The 21829-nt window shown below is 47.2% G+C and overlaps 1 protein-coding gene across 9 annotated transcripts in view; it reads left to right on the forward strand.

Annotated features, from left to right (window-relative positions):
* Positions 1–21829, forward strand: part of BCKDK (branched chain keto acid dehydrogenase kinase) — a 133398-nt gene that overhangs the window by 106903 nt on the left and 4666 nt on the right. For all 9 annotated transcript variants that reach the window (XM_029606885.1, XM_029606889.1, XM_029606892.1 and 6 more), the window contains 2 exons: positions 6082–6210; positions 8153–8242. In XM_029606885.1, the coding sequence (XP_029462745.1) occupies positions 6082–6210; positions 8153–8242 (219 nt within the window). The remainder of the gene's footprint in view (positions 1–6081; positions 6211–8152; positions 8243–21829) is intronic.

Raw genomic sequence — 21829 nt, forward strand, 5'->3', positions numbered from 1 at the left:
CTTTAATGGTCCTGAAGGCTGTCCTCCAACACTGCAGGGTTTCAGAGTGTGCAACTCCTTCTTCAGGAGAGTGATGCTGCCTATGAATAAAGGTTATTTTGGTATGAGCAGCTCGCCTGTCAATGCTGTACAGAAGAGAATGAAAATGAGTGAGCCTGTTACTGTTGCATGAACGCTTTCAATTTAATATATGGCTAGAAATTGGAGGAGACACTTACAAAGTTAATCGGGTATGGTCAGCTGTGCGTGCTGGTCTCAAGAATTATCCTCGCTACAACAACATTAATGAAAAACTCTTGTAATCATCTGTAAGAATTTTGTTGCCGAAAAGAATAGCCTTTTTATAAACTTACTTCTGCCGAGCTGAGTGCTGCATTGTTTCAATTCCTCTTATTTGCGGCTGACAGCTTTGCCACTTCAAAAACGCCGTATTTAAGGGGAATCCATCGATGGTTTCATTGACAGCAGGAAATGACGTGTGCCGAGGTATGTCCAAATATGGAGAATACTATATAAGGAAAATGGCGTCAGTAGTCTCGCGGCCAATTTACTAATGAACTATGGTGAGTGACGTCTGCAAACTCTGAGGGGTGTCCTGCAGACTTTTTTTTTTTTTTTTACTAGTCGTGCTGTCAATGGAATGGCTTTTATTGAAGGCAGACACAAATAGGCAGGGAATATTGGCAGATCCTCGGCCATTGTTGAAACTAAGGTGATATTATGAAAATTGATATTATGAAGGAAATGGTGTCGGATGGAAACGGCAGCCATGTTGAAAAAAATTCATATGAGAGAGTACAATTCTACTTTCTCATTTAATCCTAAAGGTTCTGTGGATTGTAAATGGAAGATCCATTGATTTTCTTTTAAATTTAAGAGAGATGTTCTGTCACCCCCTCTCCAATGAGGGGGTACATGTTCAAGGATAGCCCATCTGAATTCATCAAACTTGTGTCCTAATTGAATACAATGAGGTACTGTGGGTGCCTTACTATCTTGATTGTTAATACGACTGCGGTGTTCTGTAAGCCGTGTACGGATTTTACGCTTTGTACGGCCCACATAAGTTGTTTTTACAAGGACATAATAAAGCGTAAACGACAAATTCTATATTGCAGTCAACTTAAGTACTGGCACATTTTGACTCCACATCCAGTGTTTCACGACCAACCAATGTTTGCTTATTCAAGGGGCCAAAAATTAAACAACAAGTAGTCAGAGCAGCTTCCTCTATCAGCCTTCCACAAAGTCAAGTGGGACAAATTCCCTGTGGCCTCTGTTCTTTTTGTGCCACAGCAAATGTTGGCCTCGATTGGCAAGATCCATCTTCCGGTATTAAAATCACAAGGAAACATACAATTGACTGCAATACAGAATTTGTCGTTTACGCTTTATTATGTCCTTGTAAAAAAAAAAACTTATGTGGGCTGTACAAAGCGTAAGATCCGTAAAGCCTTACAGAACACCGCAGTCGTATTAACAATCAAGATAATAAGGTATCCACAGTACCACATTGAATTCAATTAGGACACAAGTTTGATGAATTCACATGGGCTATCCTTGAATAAGTACCCCCTCATTGGAGAGGGGGTGACAGAACATCTCTCTTAAATTTAAAAGAAAATCAATGGATCTTCCGTTTACAATCCACAGAACCTTTAGGATTAAATGAGAAAATAGAATTGTACTCTCTCATATGTATTTTTTTCAACATGGCTGCCGTTTCATCTGACACCATTTCCTTCATAATATCAATTTTCATATCACCTTAGCTTCAACAATGGCCGAGGATCTGCCAATATCCCCTACCTATTTGTGTCTGCCTTCAATAAAAACCATTCCATTGACAGCGCGACTAGTAAAAAAAAATGTCTGCAGGACTCCCCTCAGAGTTTGCAGACGTCACTCACCATAGTTCATTAGTAAAATGGCCGCGAGACTATTGACGCCATTTTCCTTATATAGTATTCTCCATATTTGGACATAACTCGGCACACGTCATTTCCTGCTGCCAATGAAACCATCGATGGATTCCCCTTAAATACGGTGTTTTTGAAGCGGCAAAGCTGTCAGCCGCAAATAAGAGGAATTGAAACAATGCAGCACTCAGCTCTGTAGATTTAAGTTTTACAAAAAGGCTATTCTTTTCGGCAACAAAATTCTTAGATGATTACAAGAGTTTTTCATTAATGTTGTTGTAGCGAGGATAATTCTTGAGACCAGCACGCACAGCTGACCATACCCGATTAACTTTGTAAGTGTCTCTCCTCCAATTTCTAGCCATATATTAAATTGAAAGCGTTCATGCAACAGTAACAGGCTCACTCATTTTCATTCTCTTCTGTACAGCATTGGCAGGCGAGCTGCTCATACCAAAATAACCTTTATTCATAGGCAGCATCACTCTCCTGAAGCTCCCTGAAGAAGGAGTTGCACACTCCGAAACCCTGCAGTGTTGGAGGACAGCCTTCAGGACCATTAAAGACTGCCAGTCTTAGAGATAAGTGCACATTATATTTTTAATCACTGTGCACTACTCAGAGGTATTTACAGCTTTAGCCAAGAGAATATATGAACTTAGTATAAGTGACTGATGATTAAATCAGACCCTGTGCTTTAAAGGCTTTTCCCATAAACCACGCTTCTAAGGTTTCACCCATAAGCCGTTTGCACAAAGAGACATTATATGATGGTCACTTTATACTTCCTTTAAAAGACGTGATAAGAGCCTCACATCGCTAGCAGAATATTTATTTTTTTGTTGAGTTCTTGATTTCTGCTTGTTGGGTCTCATCTATTCTGCTTCCATTATATGCAGATCTATCTCATGCATGTTCATTGTGGACATCCTGAAAACCTGGCCTGCTTGTGGCTCTCAAGGACTGGAGTTGGCCACCACTGATATAGATGATAAAAGTAAAAGTGCAACCCAAATACATCTACTTTAAATTTCCCTATCAGATCTTAGTTGTTTGCTAGCTCCAGTAAGGAGCCTACAAAAGGGCATGAGTGTCAGACTATCCTTTAACTGCAAAAGTCAGCTGTTTTAATTCAACATATTCAGCCAGTGGTTAGAACAGTAGACTGAGAACCAAGGAAACCAGGATTAAAATCCTAGAGCTACCCCTTATGACCTTGACAAGTCACTGCACCTGCCATTGCCTCAGATCCAAACTTAAGGGGTCATTTACTGTGCTGTAGTATTTTACTGCAAATGGGAAAAATACCACGGGCTGTGGAAAAACACAGGGAGTTGGGGGTGTTACCATGGTATTTTTCTCCTCTGTGGTAAAATAACACAGTGGCTTCCTTGTGATATTTTTTGTATGGAGAAATTCCACGAGAAAATATACTGCAGACAAAAGGGAAAATTGCATGATGGCCACCATCTTCTTAAACATAGAAATGATGGCAGAAAAAGACCAATCGGCCCATCCAGTCTGTTGGTAACAGTTTGTTTCAAATTTCCTGCCATCCCCTGTCATTGATGCAGAGAGTAATGTTGGAGTTGCATCAAAGGCGAGCATTAGGCTTAATGGTTGAGGGTAGTAACCGCCGCATCAAGCAAGTTACCCTGATTCTTGTTTACCCAGACTGAGACTGCACAGATCAATGCCTTGTTGGATGTTGTCTGAATGTACATCCTGTTTTCCACATTTCCTCCTGCTGTTGAAGCAGAGAGCAACGCTGTATATGCATTCAAAGTGATGTATCAGGTTTAATTGGTTTAGGGTATTAACCACTGTAATAAGCAAGCTACCCCCACGCTTATTTATTTACCCAGATTGTGAAGTTCAGTCCTTGTTGGTTGTTGTCTGTATGCAAATCCTCTTTTCCACATTTCCTCCTGCTGTTGAAGCAGAGAGCAACGCTGTATATGCATTCAAAGTGATGTATCAGGTTTAATTGGTTTAGGGTATTAACCACTGTAATAAGCAAGCTACCCCCACGCTTATTTATTTACCCAGATTGTGAAGTTCAGTCCTTGTTGGTTGTTGTCTGTATGCAAATCCTCTTTTCCACTTTTCCCCTTGCTGTTGAAGCAGAGAGCAATGTTGGAGTTGCATTAACCATGCAAAGGCTTATTGAGTAAGAATAGTAATCACCAGGTAGTAGCCTCCTCTCCAGTAATCCACCCCCGTGACTCTTCTCTTCATTCCCATCCTCTAGCCTTTATGGATCCACAGTGTTTATCCCATCCCCCTTTGAAATCCTTTACCGTTTTAGTCTTCACCATTTCCTCCGGAAGGGCATTCCAGCAGTGGCCCTAAAGCATTCAACGAGGAAAAGAGACCCCCCACCCTACCCCACTGCTTCTAAAAGTGGCCCAGTAGTGCAAAAAGGGGCAGATTTTAATACCTATACCGCACACGTTATAAAATCCGGAGTCGGCACGTGCAAGGGGGTGCACCTTGTGCGCGCCGAGCCCTAGGGGAGCCCTGATGGCTTTCCCTGTTCCCTCCGTGGCTGCTGTGAAATCGGAGCGGCCTCAGAGGGAACTTTCCTTCCACTTCCCCTCCCTTCCCATACCTAACCCGCCCCCCAGCCCTACCTAAACCTCCCCACACCCATACATTTGTTTTGCAAGTTGTGCCTGCTGGCCGAGACGCCCTACGGAGGCCTCTGGCCACGCCCCCGCCCCACTCCTTTTTTTCAAGCCCCGGGACATACGCGCATCATTGGGCCTATGCAAAATAGGATCTGTGCGCGAAACCCCCCTATGCGCGTAAATGTAGGGCTTTTAAAATCTGCCCGAAAGTGTAAAAGATATATATATATTTATATTTTTAGCCACATGGTGATACTCTGCCTCCTTCCCAAACCTTTTCCCTTTTAACAAAGGTCAAATCCCCCTCCACCAATCCATGATTAAAACCCTCCCTCCAGTAGAAGGCAGTCGTTCCCCCCCCATCCCTTACTTACCCTGGATGACAATCCCCTCCACCGTACCTGGTAGTCTAAGTGGTTTTCTGGTAGTCTAATGGGGCCCGGAGCACCTCCTAGGCACCAGGCTGGCCACCACCATCTTTTAAAATGGCGCCAGCCAGCCTTTGCCTCTAATACTTATCTGTCGAGTATGGCTGAGGGAGGGGTGGGTAGGGGGTTGGAAGGAGTCCTTGGAATTGGGAGGGGAGGAAGTTGGATTGGGGGGGTTGACTTTTTTGAAAAGGGAGAGGAATGGGATGGGGTGTCACTATGCAACTTAAAAATCTATTTTTGTACCCTTTTTAGACTGCTGGGCCATCTCTAGAGAGGACAGGGGGTGGGGCAGGAGTTTTTGAGACCCTGATGGGAAGGGGGTGCTTTTCCATATTGGGAGTGATTTAGAATTGCTTCTAGCCCTTTAATTTTCATGCTGTGGACATTGGGACATGCATTAAAATCCCGATACTCCTGGCAAAAGTTAGCTTCAATTCCTGACTTGTAGCTAACTTTTAGAAAATAATGAGGTTTGCATTTTTTTGAGGCAAGCCATAGAACTTTATTTGCATGAAATTATATATTTATTAACTGTTTTGCATTCATTTGTAAAGCAGCTCATTTAAATACATGTGGTTTTTCAGAAAAAAAAAATCAGGTGATATAGCTATGATAAGCATATAATCACATAATAAACAGCATTTTTCATGCATTAAACATCTGTCTCGGCTTAGTAAATATACCACTTAGATTGTAAACCCTTTGGAGACAGGGAAATACATATTACAGGTAAATCCGAATAAATAAATACAAATTTGCGGAGATGTCTTACAAAACTGTGTAATCGTTAGGTAAACTGTGAGAAGAGCCTGGCGTTTCAACCTGACGAGCTTTTCTGGATGGTGGGATGCTGAGTGCATCAAAGTTCTTTTATTCTCTCTCAAAATTGTTTTGAATGCACAGTGAGATGCCAGTAACAAAATAGCTTTAGTCAAGCTCCAAACATGACAACACATCATTGAAATTTCTGTGACTGAAAGAAAAGATTAAAATAATTTTTTTACATATTGAACATGAGTAGTGTTGCTTTCCTAGACCATTACGAAAAGCACTGTACTACACTTGCTAAGCCCTGATCCTTGAATTCACTCGATGTTTTAGGCGGCTGTGTGAACATAAGTATGGCAATGCACCAAGAGTGAGAATCAATGGACACGTTGCTGCCCGCTTCCCCTTCATCCCCATGCCACTGGACTACATACTGCCAGAGCTACTGAAGAACTCCATGAGGTGGGTCCCCGCCAGCAGAGACTGCTTTGTTTCTAAATGTTATTAAAATTAGCTAAATTTTTTGCATGCTGTGATATAATTTTGTAATCCAGCGGGTGTTGCTGGCCACTACTATACATAACCCCCTTGCTCTAAATGCTGAATATTCTATGCAGCCTTAGAATAAAAGCAGTGAATGCATCTCTTTCTGTCTGGTGGACTATAATATTTATCTGCAAATGAATTTTTAAAGAACGTATGCTTTTAGGATTGCCAAGGTCCCTTCCAGAGCTGCATATGCAAGACCTCATCTGACTTTTCATTTACATTTCCATGTAATACAACTATGAAACATCTCTATAAAATTAGTTTAATATTTTGATGTTTTCTACATGACATAGTATTTTTCATTATATAGAGCCCTTTTCAAAGTGAATTACCTGAGTAAATAGTTTTTAACCCGCATAAATCGGCTGTGATAAATGCCCTCCCTCAATGTCGTTAAAAAGACATGTATTGTTCCTGTCTGAGGAGAGGCATTCCCAGGGGCACGTGAAGGTCTGGGAGGAAAACATGCATACATTTCATTTTCAAATCTTTGTGTTTACTTTTCAAGCAAAAATCCACCTGCAGAAATGCAGCTGAAGTGACCTGCGTGCTTGGAATACATGGCAAGTCTCAAAGTGAAAGCGCTTGCATAAGTTTGCTTTGAGAACTGATGCAGATATTACAAGTGAAAAGTATTCACAGACTTTATTGATTTATTTTGTATTCCACCTTTCAGCCACTTCAAAGTGGATTACATTCTGGTACTGTAGATATTTCCCTGTCCCCACAGGGCTCACAGTCTAAGGGCCTCATTTAATAAGCATTGTTCCCAAAGATGCAGAATGGGAGAGAAGCCTTAGTTTTTATTTATTTATTTAAAAGATTTTATATACCATCATTCATAATTACATCATTACGGTGTACAAAGACCTTAAAAAAAACATCAAAATACATCGGTCAAGGAACAATAATCAAATACAGTACAAAATATAATACAATTTAAAAAAACTTCAAATATACAGTGCAGTAATCAAAGATAATTACTTCTTACTTTGAAACTATGCTTGTGGCTTATCTATAAAGGCTTGCTCAAAGAGCCACGTTTTCAACCCTTTCTTGAATTTCTTTGACTCAGGTTCAAGTCGCAACTCAGCTGGCAAGGTGTTCCAGTTGCTTGGGCCTGCGATAGAGATTACTCTGTCTCGGACTAAGGCCAAATGTGCGGTATTTATTGAAGGGACATAAAGAAGCCCTTTATTGGCGGATCTTAATGATCTATGAGGAGTGTGCATGTGAATAGAGAAATTTAGCCAATCAGTTTTATGTCCATAGATGGCCTTATGAATGATACAACAAGTTTTATACAAAATTTTTTGAGCTATCGGGAGCCAATGGAGGCTAATCAATATTGGAGTGATATAATCCCGTTTGTTGTGATTTGTTAATAAATAGGCCCTAAGTTTTTGTACTTGAGGCAATGGGAGGGTAAAGTGACTTGCCCAAGGTCACAAGGAATTGCCGTGGGATTTGAACCTTGGCTTCTCTGGTTCATAGCCTGCTGCTCTAATCACTAGACTGATACTCCTCTCCACTTGTCCAAATTCAGAGTTTGAAAATTGCCAGGGTCATTTTCAAAATGCCCGCATACTATTTTTACCCACAGACTTTAGCCAGAGTTTTCAAAGCAGACTTATCTATTTAGTATGTGTAAAATTGTATTGTGAACATAGTTTTATATGCCTACCAGCCAAGACAGTTTTCAAAGAGCCACTTACATGCATAAAATGAAGGTTTATGCATGTAAGTGCCTTTGAAAATTATCCCCATAAAAGTTTACCGTATTTCAAGATAGTTGACCTCTTAAAATAATTTAAGTAGTTTTTATAGCTTGTTTTTGTTTTTTCTTTTCTTCTAGAGCTACAATGGAATCCCACTTAGACACACCATATAACGTTCCTGACATTGCCATAACCATTGCTAACAATGACATCGACCTGATCATAAGGTAAGAGGTAGGTGAGAAATCATGCATGGCAGAATCCCCTCCCAGTCATCCATGTGTGAAGTAGGTATGCTGTTTCATCCACATGTATCTGTGTTATAAGAATTGAAAAGAAGGAAAGAAAAAGTATGGAGTGCTGCCAAAGAAAAAGCTAGGCACAGGAGAATAGCAAAACAAATATATTTTCCTGTTCATACTCGGATCAGTCCAGACGCCTGGGCTTTGCCTCCCTTCCAGCAGAGGGAGACGTATCTTGATGTGCCACCTGCAGGCCCTCAGTATTGACCTATACCCAAGCCAAGACGCATATCATGAAAACCCTAATGTAATTGAACAAAACTCCCACAACAAGCAGAAGGAGAACGGAACCCTACAATGGAAAAATCCTTTCTCACACGACAAGCAGGATGGTAGTCCTCACCTGGAGTACTGTGTTCAGTTCTGGAGACCATATCTCCAAAGAGACAGAGACAAGATGGAGGCGGTCCAGAGAAGGGCGACCAGAAAGGTGGATGGTCTTCATTGAATGACTTATGAGGAGAGATTGAAGAATCTAAATATGTACACCCTGGAGGAAAGGAGGAGCAGAGGTGATATGATACAGACTTTCAGATACTTGAAAGGTTTTAATGATCCAAAGACAACGACATACCTTTTCCGTCAGAAAAAAATCAGCAGAACCAGGGGTCACGATTTGAAGCTCCAGGGAGGAAGACTTAGAACCAATGTCAGGAAGTATTTCTTCACAGAGAGGGTGGTGGATGCCTGGAATGCCCTTCCGGAGGAAGTGGTAAAGACCAGAACTGTGAAGGACTTCAAAGGGGCGTGGGATAAACATTGTGCATCCATAAAGTCTAGAGGACGTGAATGAAGAGTGGGTGGCTCGCGGGAATGACGGCTACTACCTGGAGGTAATACCCTTATTCAATAAACATACACACGGTTAATGCGACTCCAACATTGCTCTAAGACTCCAACATTGCTCTAAGCTTCAGTGGCAAGAGGAAATGTGGAAAAAAGGATTTGCATTCACAAAAAAGCATGGAGTAGCTTGCTTGTTACGGCGGTTACTACCCCCAACCAAATAAGCCTGATACTTCACTTTCAATGCATATCCAGCATAACCCTCTGCTTCAACGGCAGGGGGAATGAAGAAAAGTGGATCTATATACAGATATCAACCAACAAGGACTGAATTACATAGTCTGGGTAAACAAATAAGCATGGGTGTAGCTTGCTTATTGCGGTGGTTACTACCCCTAACTAACTAAGCTAGATATTTCACTTAGATGCAATTCCAACACTGCTCTCTACATTAATGGTGGGGGTGGAAGGGAAATCGAACCAAAAGGTTACTAAGAGTCAAGAGTAACAGATAAGTATGAGAGAAAAAACAAAAGTGCGAAACTTGCTGTGCAGACTGGATGGGCCGTTTTGGTTTTCTTCTGCTGTCATTTCTATGTTTCTATATGGGTGACATCAGGATGGAGCCCAATCACGGAACACTTTTGTCAAAGTTTCTAGAATTTTGACTGGCACCTACTGGGTATGCCCAGCAATGCAACAACCCTGCATCCAGCAGAGGTCCTCCTTCAGTCTTCTTTTTTCCATGCAGCAGTAGCCACACGGGTTAAAGAGCTCTCTTGAGATTCCTGACAGGAATTTTCCTCACAGATCTTCTTTCAAAAACATTCTACCCCATAGGGGCCCCCCTATCGATATCCATACTCCGCGGTCGAAAGGTAAGGTTTTACCCTTGTTGCAGTCAATTCCCGTCGTTATCCTTTGGGGGCCTACCGGCCATCGACTGCACCACGGCTAAATTTTTGTCGGAGTCATGGCATCAGGTTCCCGACTGTACTCGAACAATGTCCAACACTGACCCGCACGGGGTCTGCGTTATGTAATTGGGGTCTGACCACGATGTCCTAACTTGCACCGAATGTGCCCAAATGACACCGAAGTGCCATAAGGTTCGTTTAGAGAAAATGGAGTTTTTCTTTCAGTCAAAATCACCGACTCCATCGATAGCTTCGACTTCGTCCAAGCCGGTGCCATCGACCTCTCGCCAGCACGGGGACACCGCTGCTGCCCGACCGGCATCGACGATTCCAAAGGTGTCAATTCCCTCCTTGCCTCCTCAAGAAAAGGACCGAGGAGATCATCGTGAAAAACGTCGACATCGTCATCGCAAGGCTCAGTCCTGCGATCCAGGCAAGTCCTCGACGTCGACAGAGCCACCGACAAAGAAGCCCCGTCTGGAAAAGGCCCCATCCTCTTCTGTGACCGGGTCACCGAGGCGTTCCCCACCTTCAGTGGTGCCGGGATCCGCGATTCCACCTTTACCGGTGGACCCTCCAGCTATGCCAGTGGTGCCTCCTACTCCGGTGCCAGGGTTCCACGCCCTAGGCTTCCGCAAGTAATTGGATCGGATGATCCAAGAGGCCATTGGTAAAGCACTTCAGGGCTTCAAACCTCCATCGACGCTGGTACAGGCCCCCGAGCCGGTCACCGATCTGATTCTTGTAGTGCTTGCACCGCTACTGGGTAGACTGGATGCGTTGATCGGTGCCCTTCCACGATGGAACCGAGAGCACCGGTAGCTCCGGTGCCTTCCACACCAATTCCATTATCATCGGATGATGAGGAAACACCGAAACCCATTCCACCGTCTGGGATTTTATCACTGACTCGTCCATCGATGTCACCGGTCCCTCGGTGCCTCCATCGATGCCGTCGATTCCTCCATCGATACCATTAATGCCTCCTTCGAGGCCATCGGTGCCTCCATCAATGCCGTCTGTGCCACCTCCGATGCAACGATGCCTAGGCCTGGTCCTTCAGGATTAGCACCATTTCTCCCCGCTGAAGACCCACTAGGTGCCGGAGATCAGCCCTATGATCCTTGGACCGATGATTCGTCCCAAGATACAGAAGATCTACCATCAGAGCTCTCTCTCCCAGATGAAAGATGATGTTCTCCATCAGAAGATCTGTCTTTTCAGACATTTCCTTGATGAAATTAATAAACCATTCCTTTTCATCTTCAGACAGAAGAGGACTTTAGGCACAAGATGCTGGAAGTACTCCAATTTCTAGATACTCCTAAGGAAATCATGTCTATACCTATTCATGAAATCCTGCTTGATCTCCTGAAGAGAAACTGGGAACACCCATGTTCAGTTCCACCTGTCAACCGCAAGACAGATGCCACCTATCTTGTGCAGTCAGCTCCTGGGTTCCAAAGGTCACAGCTGGATCATCACTCTGTTGTTGTTGAATCAGCCCAGAAGGCCCGACATTCAAAACCTCATTCGTCCATACCTCCCGGAAAGGAACAAAAATCCCTGGATGCTTTTGGCAGGCATGTCTTCCATGGCTCAATGCTCATATCTCGCATTGCCTCTTTCCAGTTATACATGACCCAGTATAACAGAGACCTTTTTAAGAGGATCCAGGATTTCTCTGATTCTTTACCAGAGCAACTCCAGGCTCAACTTCATACTCTGGCGCAAAAAGGTCTGGATGCTGGAAAGCACGAGGTCCGCGCTGCCTATGATATCTTTGACACTGCCTCTAGAGTGTCTGCAGCAGGGATTAGTGCAAGAAGATGGGCCTGGCTCAAATCCTCGGACTTAAGACCAGAAGTCCAAGACATGTTAGCAGATCTACCCTGTGTGGGTGATAATCTCTTCGGGGAAAAGGTCCGAGAGACCATGGCACAGTTGAAGGACCACATGAAATGCTTCACCAGCTTTCTTCTGTGCCGTCTGAGTTTTCTTCTGCCCCTAAGAGAACTTTCAGGCGTGACTCTAAGCGGCCGGCCTACAAGCCAAGGAAATTTTATCCTCCGGCTTCTAGAGGATGCCCTTCTAGACCTTACCAAAAAGGTCAATCCAGGCAGACTTGACCTCAAAAGTCTCAGCCAGCTTTTCAGCCTGGACCAGCGTAAGGATTTTGAATCCTTCCTAGAGAGAGTGTAAGCCAACCTCCTCTTCCATCCATACCGGTTGGCGGTTGAATCTGCCTCTTCAACAGCGTTTGGCATACAGTCACCACAAACCAGTGGGTACATGCAGTGGTCACTCAGGTTTACCACCTAAATTTCCTGACTGTTCCAGCAGACTCTCCACCTCGGCTGACCTGGGGGATGTCCGACCACTCTCCCTTGCTCGAACAGGAGGTTTCATCCCTCCTCAAATCCCGAGCAATAGAACCAGTGCCCCTCTCTCAGCAGGGGCAAGGGTTTTATTCCCGGTATTTTCTAATACCAAAAAAGTCAGGTGGCGTACGCCCGATACTGGACCTCCGCGCCCTAAACACATGTTTGCAGAGAGAAAAATTCAAAATGGTAACCTTGGGCTCTCTACTCCCTCTTCTACAAAGAGGAGATTGGCTATGCTCTCTAGACACTTACACACACATTTCAATTACTCCATCTCATTGCAAGAACCTGCGATTCCTGGTCGGCCCTCGTCACTTCCAGTACCGTGTACTACCATTCGGCCTAGCGTCCGCTGCACGAGTATTCACCAAGTGCCTGGTAGTGGTCGCAGCCTTTCTCAGGAATCAGGGTGTTCACGTCTACCCTTATCTCGACAATTGGTTGATAAGGGCTTAGACTCAGCAGGGTGCTCTAGCCTCCCTGTGTCTCACTATCCACACCCTGATCTCCTTAGGGTTTCTAATCAACTATCCCAAATCCAGGATAGTTCCATCCCAAACCCTATCCTTTATAGGGGCCGACCTAAAAACTATACAGGCGAAAGCCTCCCTCCCCCAGGATCGCACTTTCACTGTAGCATCTCTGGTGCATCACCTACAGACTCGAGTATCTTCAACTGCTTGTTACTTTCTCATACTGCTGGGTCACATGGCGTCCTCGGTGCATGTCACTCCAATGGCTCGCCTAGCCATGAGAGTGATGCAGTAGACCTTAGAAAACTAGTGGATTCAAGCTTGTCAGCCAATGTCCAGCATTATCCAAGTTACCAAACAGCTCCGTCTGTCAATAGCCTGGTGGATACAACACTCCAATCTCATTCAAGGCCTTCCATTTCAGGCTCCAGAACCTCAAATTACCTTAACAACAGACGATTCCAACCTCGGGTGGGGTGCACATATAAGCAACCTGCAGACTCGGAACCTGGTCTCCAGAGGAAGCCAAACACCAAATAAATTTCCTGGAGCTACGGGCAATCAGATATGCCCTCAAGGCCTTTCAGGATTGCCTATCAAACAAAGCCATCCTGATTCAAACCGACAATCATGTGGCGATATGGTACATCAACAAACAAGGGGGGAACAGTCTCCTACTTCCTGTGTAAGGAAGCTGCACAGATATGGGCATGGGCCCTTTCCCGCTCGATGTACCTCAAAGCAACCTACTTGTCGGGAGTGGACAATCTTTTGGTGGACAGGCTGAGTTGCACTTTCCATCTGCACAAGTGGTCTCTCAACCCCACGATAGCAGACATGATATTCCAGCACTGGGGTTACCCTCGCATAGACCTCTTTGCGTCGGTCCACAACCACAAAGTAGACAACTTCTGCTCTCTCATTCGCAGTCACCACTCACAACCAAGAGATGCCTTCGCCCTCTCCTGGGCCAGCGGTCTCCTTTATGTGTATCCTCCACTTCCTCTCATTTCAAAGACTCTCGTGAAGCTCCAGCAGGACAAGGGATTAATGATCCTGATAGCTCCCCACTGGCCACGCCAGGTGTGGTTTCCAATCTTCCAGGACCTATCAGTACGCTGGCACATTCATCTGGGGAACGATCCCCTTCTAATAACTCAGAACGAAGGGTACCTGCGTCACCCAACCTCCAGGCTCTATCTCTGACGGCCTGGATGTTGAAAGGTTAATACTCCAACCTCTTAACCTTTCAGAGTCGGTATCCCAAGTCCTAGTGGCTTCTTGAAAGCCTTCATCGAAAAGGTCTTATTGCTGTAAATGGAAGAGGTTTACGGTCTGGTGCACTTCCATGTCCATAGACCCCTTCACTTGTTCCACTGTGAGGTTCCTAGACTATCTCTGGCACCTGTCAGAGTGAGGCCTAAAAACTTCCTCTATCAGGGTGCGTTAGTGCAGTGTCTGCGTACCATAAAGGGTATAGGAGATGTTTCCATTTCAATACAACCCTTAGTATCACGTTTCATGAGAGGCTTGCTCCATTTAAAACCTCCACTGCGCCCTCCTGCCCCTGCTTGGGACCTTAATGTGATTTTGGGATGGCTCATGAAACCTCCGTTTGAGCCTCTCCACTCCTGTGATCTCCATTTTTCTTCTTGCGATCACATTCGCTCGCAGAGTTAGTGAATTACAGGCATTAGTTACCTACCTGCCTTACACTAAAATTCTGCATGATAGGGTAGTGCTCCGCACTCACACTAAATTTTTGCCAAAGGTAGTGTCGAAATTTCATATTAACCAATCTATTATCCTACCTACCTTTTTTCCCATGCCCCATTCGAACCCAGGAGAACAAGCGTGCATTCTTTGGACTGCAAACGTGCTCTAGCTTTCTATCTGGGACCGCACGTCGGTCCACAGGAAATCCACTCAATTGTTTGTTTCTTTTGATACCATAAAATTGGGAAATCCTGTGGGAAAGCAGACCCTCTCCTCCTGGTTGGTGGAATGCATTTCTTTTTGCTACCAGCAAGCAGGCATTCCGCTACAAGACCGTGTAAAAGCACACTTGGTCAGGGCCATGGCGACATCAGTAGTGCACCTCCGTTCGGTGCCGCTTGCTGATATTTGTAAAGCTGCTACTTGGAGTTCTCTCCATACTTTCGCAGCCCATTATTGCTTAGATAAGGCTGGCACACAGGATTCCATCTTTGGCCAGTCTGTTCTACGCAACTTGTTTTCAGTTTAACTTCCCAACATCCTTCCACCGGACCCGTTCAGGATGCCCGCCTAACCAAATTTACACCCTTGTTGTTGTGCCTGTTGCACGTCTTTGGGTGCATTTGGTGCTTTGCTCGGGCATCCTCAGCTCGGTACTCATCCATATGCGAGGACTACCATCTTGCTTGTCCTGTGAGAAAGAGTTGCTTACCTGTAACAGGTGTTCTCACAGGACAGCAGGATGATAGTCCTCACGAAACCCGCCCACCACCCCACGGAGTTGGGTTCGATTATGTTTCTTATTTTATTTTTCGCACATACTTCTTACTATAAGACGAGACTGAAGGGGGACCCCTGTTGGATGCAGGGTTGGTGCATTGCTGGGCATGCCCAGTAGGTGCCAGTCGAAGTTATAGAAACTTTGACAAAAGTGTTCCGTGATTGGGCTCCATCCTGATGATGTCACCCATATGTGAGGACTAACTTCCTGCTGTCCTGTGAGAACACCTGTTACAGGTAAGCCTCGTGGCTCGTCCTGTCGGGCCTGCGGCTCGGGTCGTTTGCTCCCAGGAGCTTACCAGGTCCTGAGGGGACCATCCCCCCTGGTAGAGCACTGGCTGGGCTAAGGGTCGAGGATCCTGTGGTAGTTTACAGCCCAGCCGGGGTGATACCGAGGAGCCCGGCTCACTCACCTCGGCCGGACCGCTGGACCGCTGCGAGGGACAGCTCCAGGTAACTTTAAAAAAAAACAAAAAAAAACGGAGCGGTTTTTTCGTTTCAGCGCGAGCGCCGGGTTTACCTCTGTAGCGGTCGATTCGGTGTTTCTTTTCCCCCCCTCTTCCCTTCTCCCACTTAATTTTCGGTTTTTTTGTCACTCTGCCGAGCAGGCTGCATAGGTCGGCCTGCTCGACTTGCGGCTCCAGCGCCGCGCGCCTCTCTCGAGCTCAGCTGTCCTCAGGCTGCGACACGGGGGGCACAGGGTCGTCGGCCTTGCTTCGGGGGGGGGTGGGGTGATTGTTCGGTGGCAGCCTCTCGCTATTACGGTCGGGGACCGTCCGGCGGCCTTCCCCAAGCAGTTACCGTCTGCCGTGGGAAAAGAAAGTAAGAAAAAAAAAAATTCTACGCCGACCTCTCGCGCGAATTCGCAGGAAAGTCGGCCATCTTGGTGCCGGCATCCAGCGCAACACCAAGCGCGGCAGGCCCCGAGGATTCCCCTTATTTCCTCCCCCCCCCCCCCCCAACGGTCGGCTCCGCGGTCGGTTCGCCATCGGAGGCGGTGGGGGGGAGGGCTGGGGGAGACACGACTAACTCTGAAGGACTCTTTGCCCCTGGTTTTTGTTTTGGCCAGGCATAGGGCCTTTAAGGCCCACAAGCGACCTGATGGCCAGGCGGGGGGGCCTGCGAGGCCAATCACGTTGGTCGAGACCTGTTACGGGCCATACCGCCTAGAGTGGGCACGGACCCTACCTCTGAGTCGTCGGATCCGGAAATTTCCAAGGTGCCCTCCCCTCCTCCGAGGGGGGCTGAGGGAGATGTCTACGTCTGAATCGTCGGGTCCGGAGATTTCCAAGGCGCCCTTCCCGCCTCCGAGGGGGGCTGAGGGAGATGGCGCGCCACCGCAGGGGGCGGCGAGGCAGAAGCAGGCTTCGGAAGGGGATGGCTCGAGATTGTTCCGCCTCTTCATAAGGAAGGAGCTGGCCCCTGATTCCTGCCATCCCGGAGGAGTTGGGAATCGCCACGCCGCCTGTGGAGTCTCGGCTGGGCTTCGTTCCTTTTCACCTCTCTGTGACAGCTCTGCTCTATCGAGAGTGGGATACTCCGGCTTTGAACCTGAAGGTCGCGAAGGCTATGGGTACGCTCTCTCACTTGCCGGAGGACGACGGATTTCCCTAGGGGAAAACAGGGTTTTCAAGCTGCCCGAGGACAGATCCAGGATGCGGTCTTCGTTTTCGGCCAGGTCCCGCGTTTTTGTGGTCCCAGGAAGTCGCGTCCTCAAAGGTCGTCCGGTCAGTCGTATTGGTCTTCCTCCTCCCGAACCCCGCAATGGCGGTAGCAGTCCTTTCGGGGGAAGCGGAGGAGCCCCGGCGAGCGCAGGGGCCAAAGCTTCGCCATGAAAGGTGGTCGGCCCCTCTCTCACCGCAGCCCCAGCACGCCGTTCCCAACGTCGGGGCGCGGTTGCTGTCAGTTTTTGAGAGATGGGCCGGCGTAACGTCAGTCCAGTGGGTCCTCTATGTGAACAGGCGCGGCTAGCTCATCCGTCCCGGTCAACCTCACGGCGGGGGCCGTTACTTCATTTACTTCATCGTCCCAAAGAAAGACGGCACGTCCAGACCAATTCTGGATCTCAAAGGGGTAAACCGATGCCTTCGCGTTCCTCACTTCAAAATGGAGACGGTTCGGTTGGTGATTGCCGTGGTATGGCCAGGCGACTTTCTGGCCTCCCTAGATCTCATGGAGGCGAATCTTCACATAGGCATTCAGCCGTCGTTCCAGCGCTTCCTCAGGTTCTGCGTTCTAGGACGGTGTTATCAGTTTCGAGCGCTCCCGGTTGGTCTCGCGACGGCCCCCCGTACATTTACGGAGGTGAAGGTGATGGTCATGGTGGCGGCGCAGCTGCGCCGGGAAGGCCTTCTGGTCCCTCCATACCTGGCCGATTGGTTGATGCGGGCGAAGTCCGGGACTCAGTGTCGGTTGACAGTGGCCAGGGTCCTACAAATTTTGCAGTCCCTAGGATGGGTGGTCAACTTCAACCACAGTCATCGGATTCCCACGCAGACCTGGGAATATCTGAGAGCCGTTTTCGACACAAAGCAGGGCAAGGTGTTCCTGTCACACGAACGGCGACACAAATTGCAAGCTCAAGTAAGGCGCTTATTGTCTCTCCGCCGGCCGCGGGTCTGCGTCTACCTTACGGTCCTGGGTTCTATGGCTTCCACTTTAGCGCTGGTTCCCTGGACGTTCGCTCATCTGCTTCCCTTACAGTCGTCCTTACTATCCCGCTAGACGCCGGTTTCGGAGGAGTTCCACTTACCGCTTCCACTAACAGGACACGCGAGAGCCAGCCTGTGCTGATGGCTGGATTCCAGTCGTCTGTCTTCGGGAGTGTCTCTTTTTTGGTGCCCAATTGGACGGTGGTGACCACGGATGCCAGTCTCTCCGGTTGGGGAGCGGTCTGCCTAGGAAGCTCAGTCCTAGGCCTATGGTTGGTGTCGCCAGCCCAGTGGTCTATCAACAGGCTAGAGACCAGAGCGGTCCGTCTGGCCCTGCAAGCCTTCCTACCGTTAACGCGGGGAATGGCGGTCCGAGTGTTGTCGGACAACGCGACCACCGTGACCTACATCAACCGCCAGGGCGGGACAAGGAGCCCACAGGTGGCGGAGGAGGATCAGCGCTTGCTGGCCTGGTCGGAGCTACAGCTCAGCAACGTGGCAGCCTCTCACATTGCAGGAGTCGACAACGTTCAGGCGGATTTTTCTCAACCGTCGTCGCCTGGGTCCCGGAGAGTTGAGAGCTGGCGGACGAAGCGTTTTCTTCTCATTTGTGAAACGTGGGGTGTGCCCCACATGTATCTGATGGCCACGTGGCACAACGCGAAGGCTCCGCGATTTACAGTTGACGTTGAGAACGGGGGGCAGAAGGCGTCAGTACTCCCCTGGCCGACAGATGTTCTGCTGTACGTCTTTTCCCCGTGGCCGATTATCGGCGAGATTCTGCGGCGCATAGAGTTGCACCCGGCCAACATGATCCTGGTGGCACCGGAGCAGCCGCGCCGACCGTGGTTCGCAGACCTCGTCCAGTTATCACTAACGACACCCCTTCGGTTCTAGGGAATGGCGGGGTCTCCTCCATCAGGGCCCCGTCTGTTTGGAGGATGCGGACCACTTCTGTCTCGCGGCATGGTTTTTGAGCGGAAGCGGCTGAAGAGAAATGGTTACTCAGCTGCCATGGAAGCCACGTAGCTACAATCCAGAAAGCAGTCGACGTCCCTGGTTTTGAGGAATGGTGCGTACAGCGTGGGGGGGGTCCCCACAGCAGCTTCCGTCTCCGACATTCTGGCGTTCCTACAGGCAGGTTTAGCCAAGGGTCTGGCGTGCAGTTCTCTACGGGTCCAAGTGGCGGCGCTTGGTTGTTTGCGAGGTAAGGTCCGTGGATCACCCCTGGCTCTTCACCCAGAGATATCCCGTTTCCATCGGGGAACTAAGCACCTTCGTCCTCCGTTGCGTCTCCCCGTCCGGCTTAGAACCTCAATTGGGTCTCGCCGCTTTAGGGCGCGGCACCGTTTGAGCCTTGAAACCGCGTATCGACTAGGGATCGACGGTGTTCTTGGTGACGATTGCCTCGGCAAGGCGTGTTTCGGAGTTACAGGCCTGGTCCTGTGGGGAACCCTTCTTGCGTATTTCCGATTCCGGAGTTTCTTTGCGGACGGTTCCTCCCTTTCGGTCGAGAGTGGTGTCGTCTTCCAAGTAAACCAGTCGGTAGAGCTGCCCGCCTTCGCGGTCGGGGAGTCATCTGATTCAACAGCGAGGGAATTCCGGAGGCTTGACGTCCGGAGATCCCTCCTTCGCTATCTGGGGCTCACTAATCCGTTTCGGGTCACAGATCACCTGTTTGTTTTGTTCTCTGGTCCGATGAAAGGGGCCTTAGTGTCCCGCACGACGATTGCCCGTTGGCTCCAGGAGGCCTTTGGTTCGGCGTACTTGGTGCGGGGAAAATCACTTCCCGTGGGTCTTCGGGCTCACTCCACTCGATCTCAAGCTGCGTCTTGGGTGGAAGCTTTTCAGGTGTCGCCTCAAGAGCTTTGCAGGTCGGCTACCTGGAAGTCGTTGCTTACCTTATCAGGCATTGCCGGTTGGATGTCTGGGCTACCGGTTCCGGGGGATTTGGAGAATGGGTACTTCGAGCGGGACTCTCTGCTTCCCACCCTCGGTAAGTTTGCTCTGGTACATCCCAGGTGTCCTGGACTGATCCTGGTACGTACAGGGAAAGGAAAATTAGTTTATTACCTGATAATTTTCGTTCCTGTAGTACCAAGGATCAGTCCAGGATCCCGCCCGCAGTGCTACGCTAAAGTTACGGAGAGTCCGCTCATCGTTGTTTTTCAGTAAGCTGACCCCTTGTTTCCTCGCTCTCCCGGTTGGGGAGTCTGGTTTCTGTAGGGGTATTGGAATTATTTCCGATTAAATAGCAAGTTTGTCTGGTTAGCTATGGTTGCCTTCTGGAATTTTCTACTTTGACATTACGTATGACTGAGGGGCTGTGACTGGCACAGGGACATATATGGCTCCGCCCACAAGTTTTGCTCTGTCTCCATCCACTGGTGCGGAGTCACAACCCAGGTGTCCTGGACTGATCCTTGGTACTACAGGAATGAAAATTATCAGGTAAGAAACTAATTTTCCTTTTTACCTGCAGCATTGTTTTTAAAAAAATTACTCTCTGTATCAACTCAAAAAAGCAATGCCAAAGATGGAAAGAGGAAAACGAGGAGGGACAAGAGTGAGAAGAGCCTCCACCATGATATTCCATGATGGGAGAAACTTCTGATAACATTAGCTTTTCCCTTGGAGTGGTTTTTCACCCAGAGATACGAATTGTGTAGGGAAACCATTTCGGGGAAGATAAGATAGAGTACAGAAAAAAAAAATTTTTTTTCCAGCACTTACTCACCAGAGCCAATCTCTCCTGTCAGCTACGCTCGAACCTAGGAATAACCGTAGACAAAGATCTATCTTACAAAACCCACATAAATAAAATCAAAGAAGGATACCACAAATTGCTCACCACTCAGACACCTTAAACCTTTTCTCACACAAGAAGACTTCAGAACAGTACTACAATTACTTATATTCTCCAACCTTGACTACTGCAATGCCTTACTTCTCGGCCATACCTCTTACTACCATCCGTCCGCTCCAATACTACAGAACACAGCAGCCAGAATTCTTACAGGAACAAAGAAACATGAGCATATCACACCAACCCTTATCTCTCTATACAACTGGCTCCCAATAAAATAACAGAATAGAATACAAGGTTTCTAACAATCCTTCACAAAATAATCACAGGACAACAAAATCTAGGCTGAACAAACACATCATAACCCCATGCACCAAAAAGGAACCTGTCGATCAAACGACAAAGGCCTCCTCAAAATACCTCATGTAAGATCCATTCATCTGAAGACAACTCGTGAGAGAGCTATTTCCCTCGCCAGCCCCGCCCTTTGGAACGCATTACCAAACGAAATAAGAACGCAACCTGATATCAAAACCTGGATGTTCACAAGAGCCTATGCAAAATGAATCTCATCCATCAACACAACAAGAACTCCACACAACTTCACCAAGAAAAGTCCACACCCTCAAAGAAACATAAAAAACTTCTAAGGCAAACGCAAGAAAACACTAAGAAACACCAAGAAAAGTCCACAGCCTCAGAGAAACATAAATCATCTAAGACAACCCAAGAATTCACAAGACATTCCACATTGCCACATCCAATGGGCTAGCATAACTACCTAAACTATATAATACTATGATGTGAATTCTATCGTTAAAATATGATGTAACAATGTTCTCTAATACAACTCATTTTTGTTTATCTAATGTAATTATTCTGAACCATTATGATGGCGAATCATCATTTGTTTAACTAATGTAACTATGTGAACCGTTATGATGGCGAAACCGAATGATGGTTAAATAAATAAAAATTGTACTCTTGTTTTCACCTCCC

The sequence above is a fragment of the Rhinatrema bivittatum genome, chromosome 6 (genome assembly GCF_901001135.1).
Source record: "Rhinatrema bivittatum chromosome 6, aRhiBiv1.1, whole genome shotgun sequence".
Classification (NCBI taxonomy): Eukaryota; Metazoa; Chordata; class Amphibia; order Gymnophiona; family Rhinatrematidae; genus Rhinatrema; species Rhinatrema bivittatum.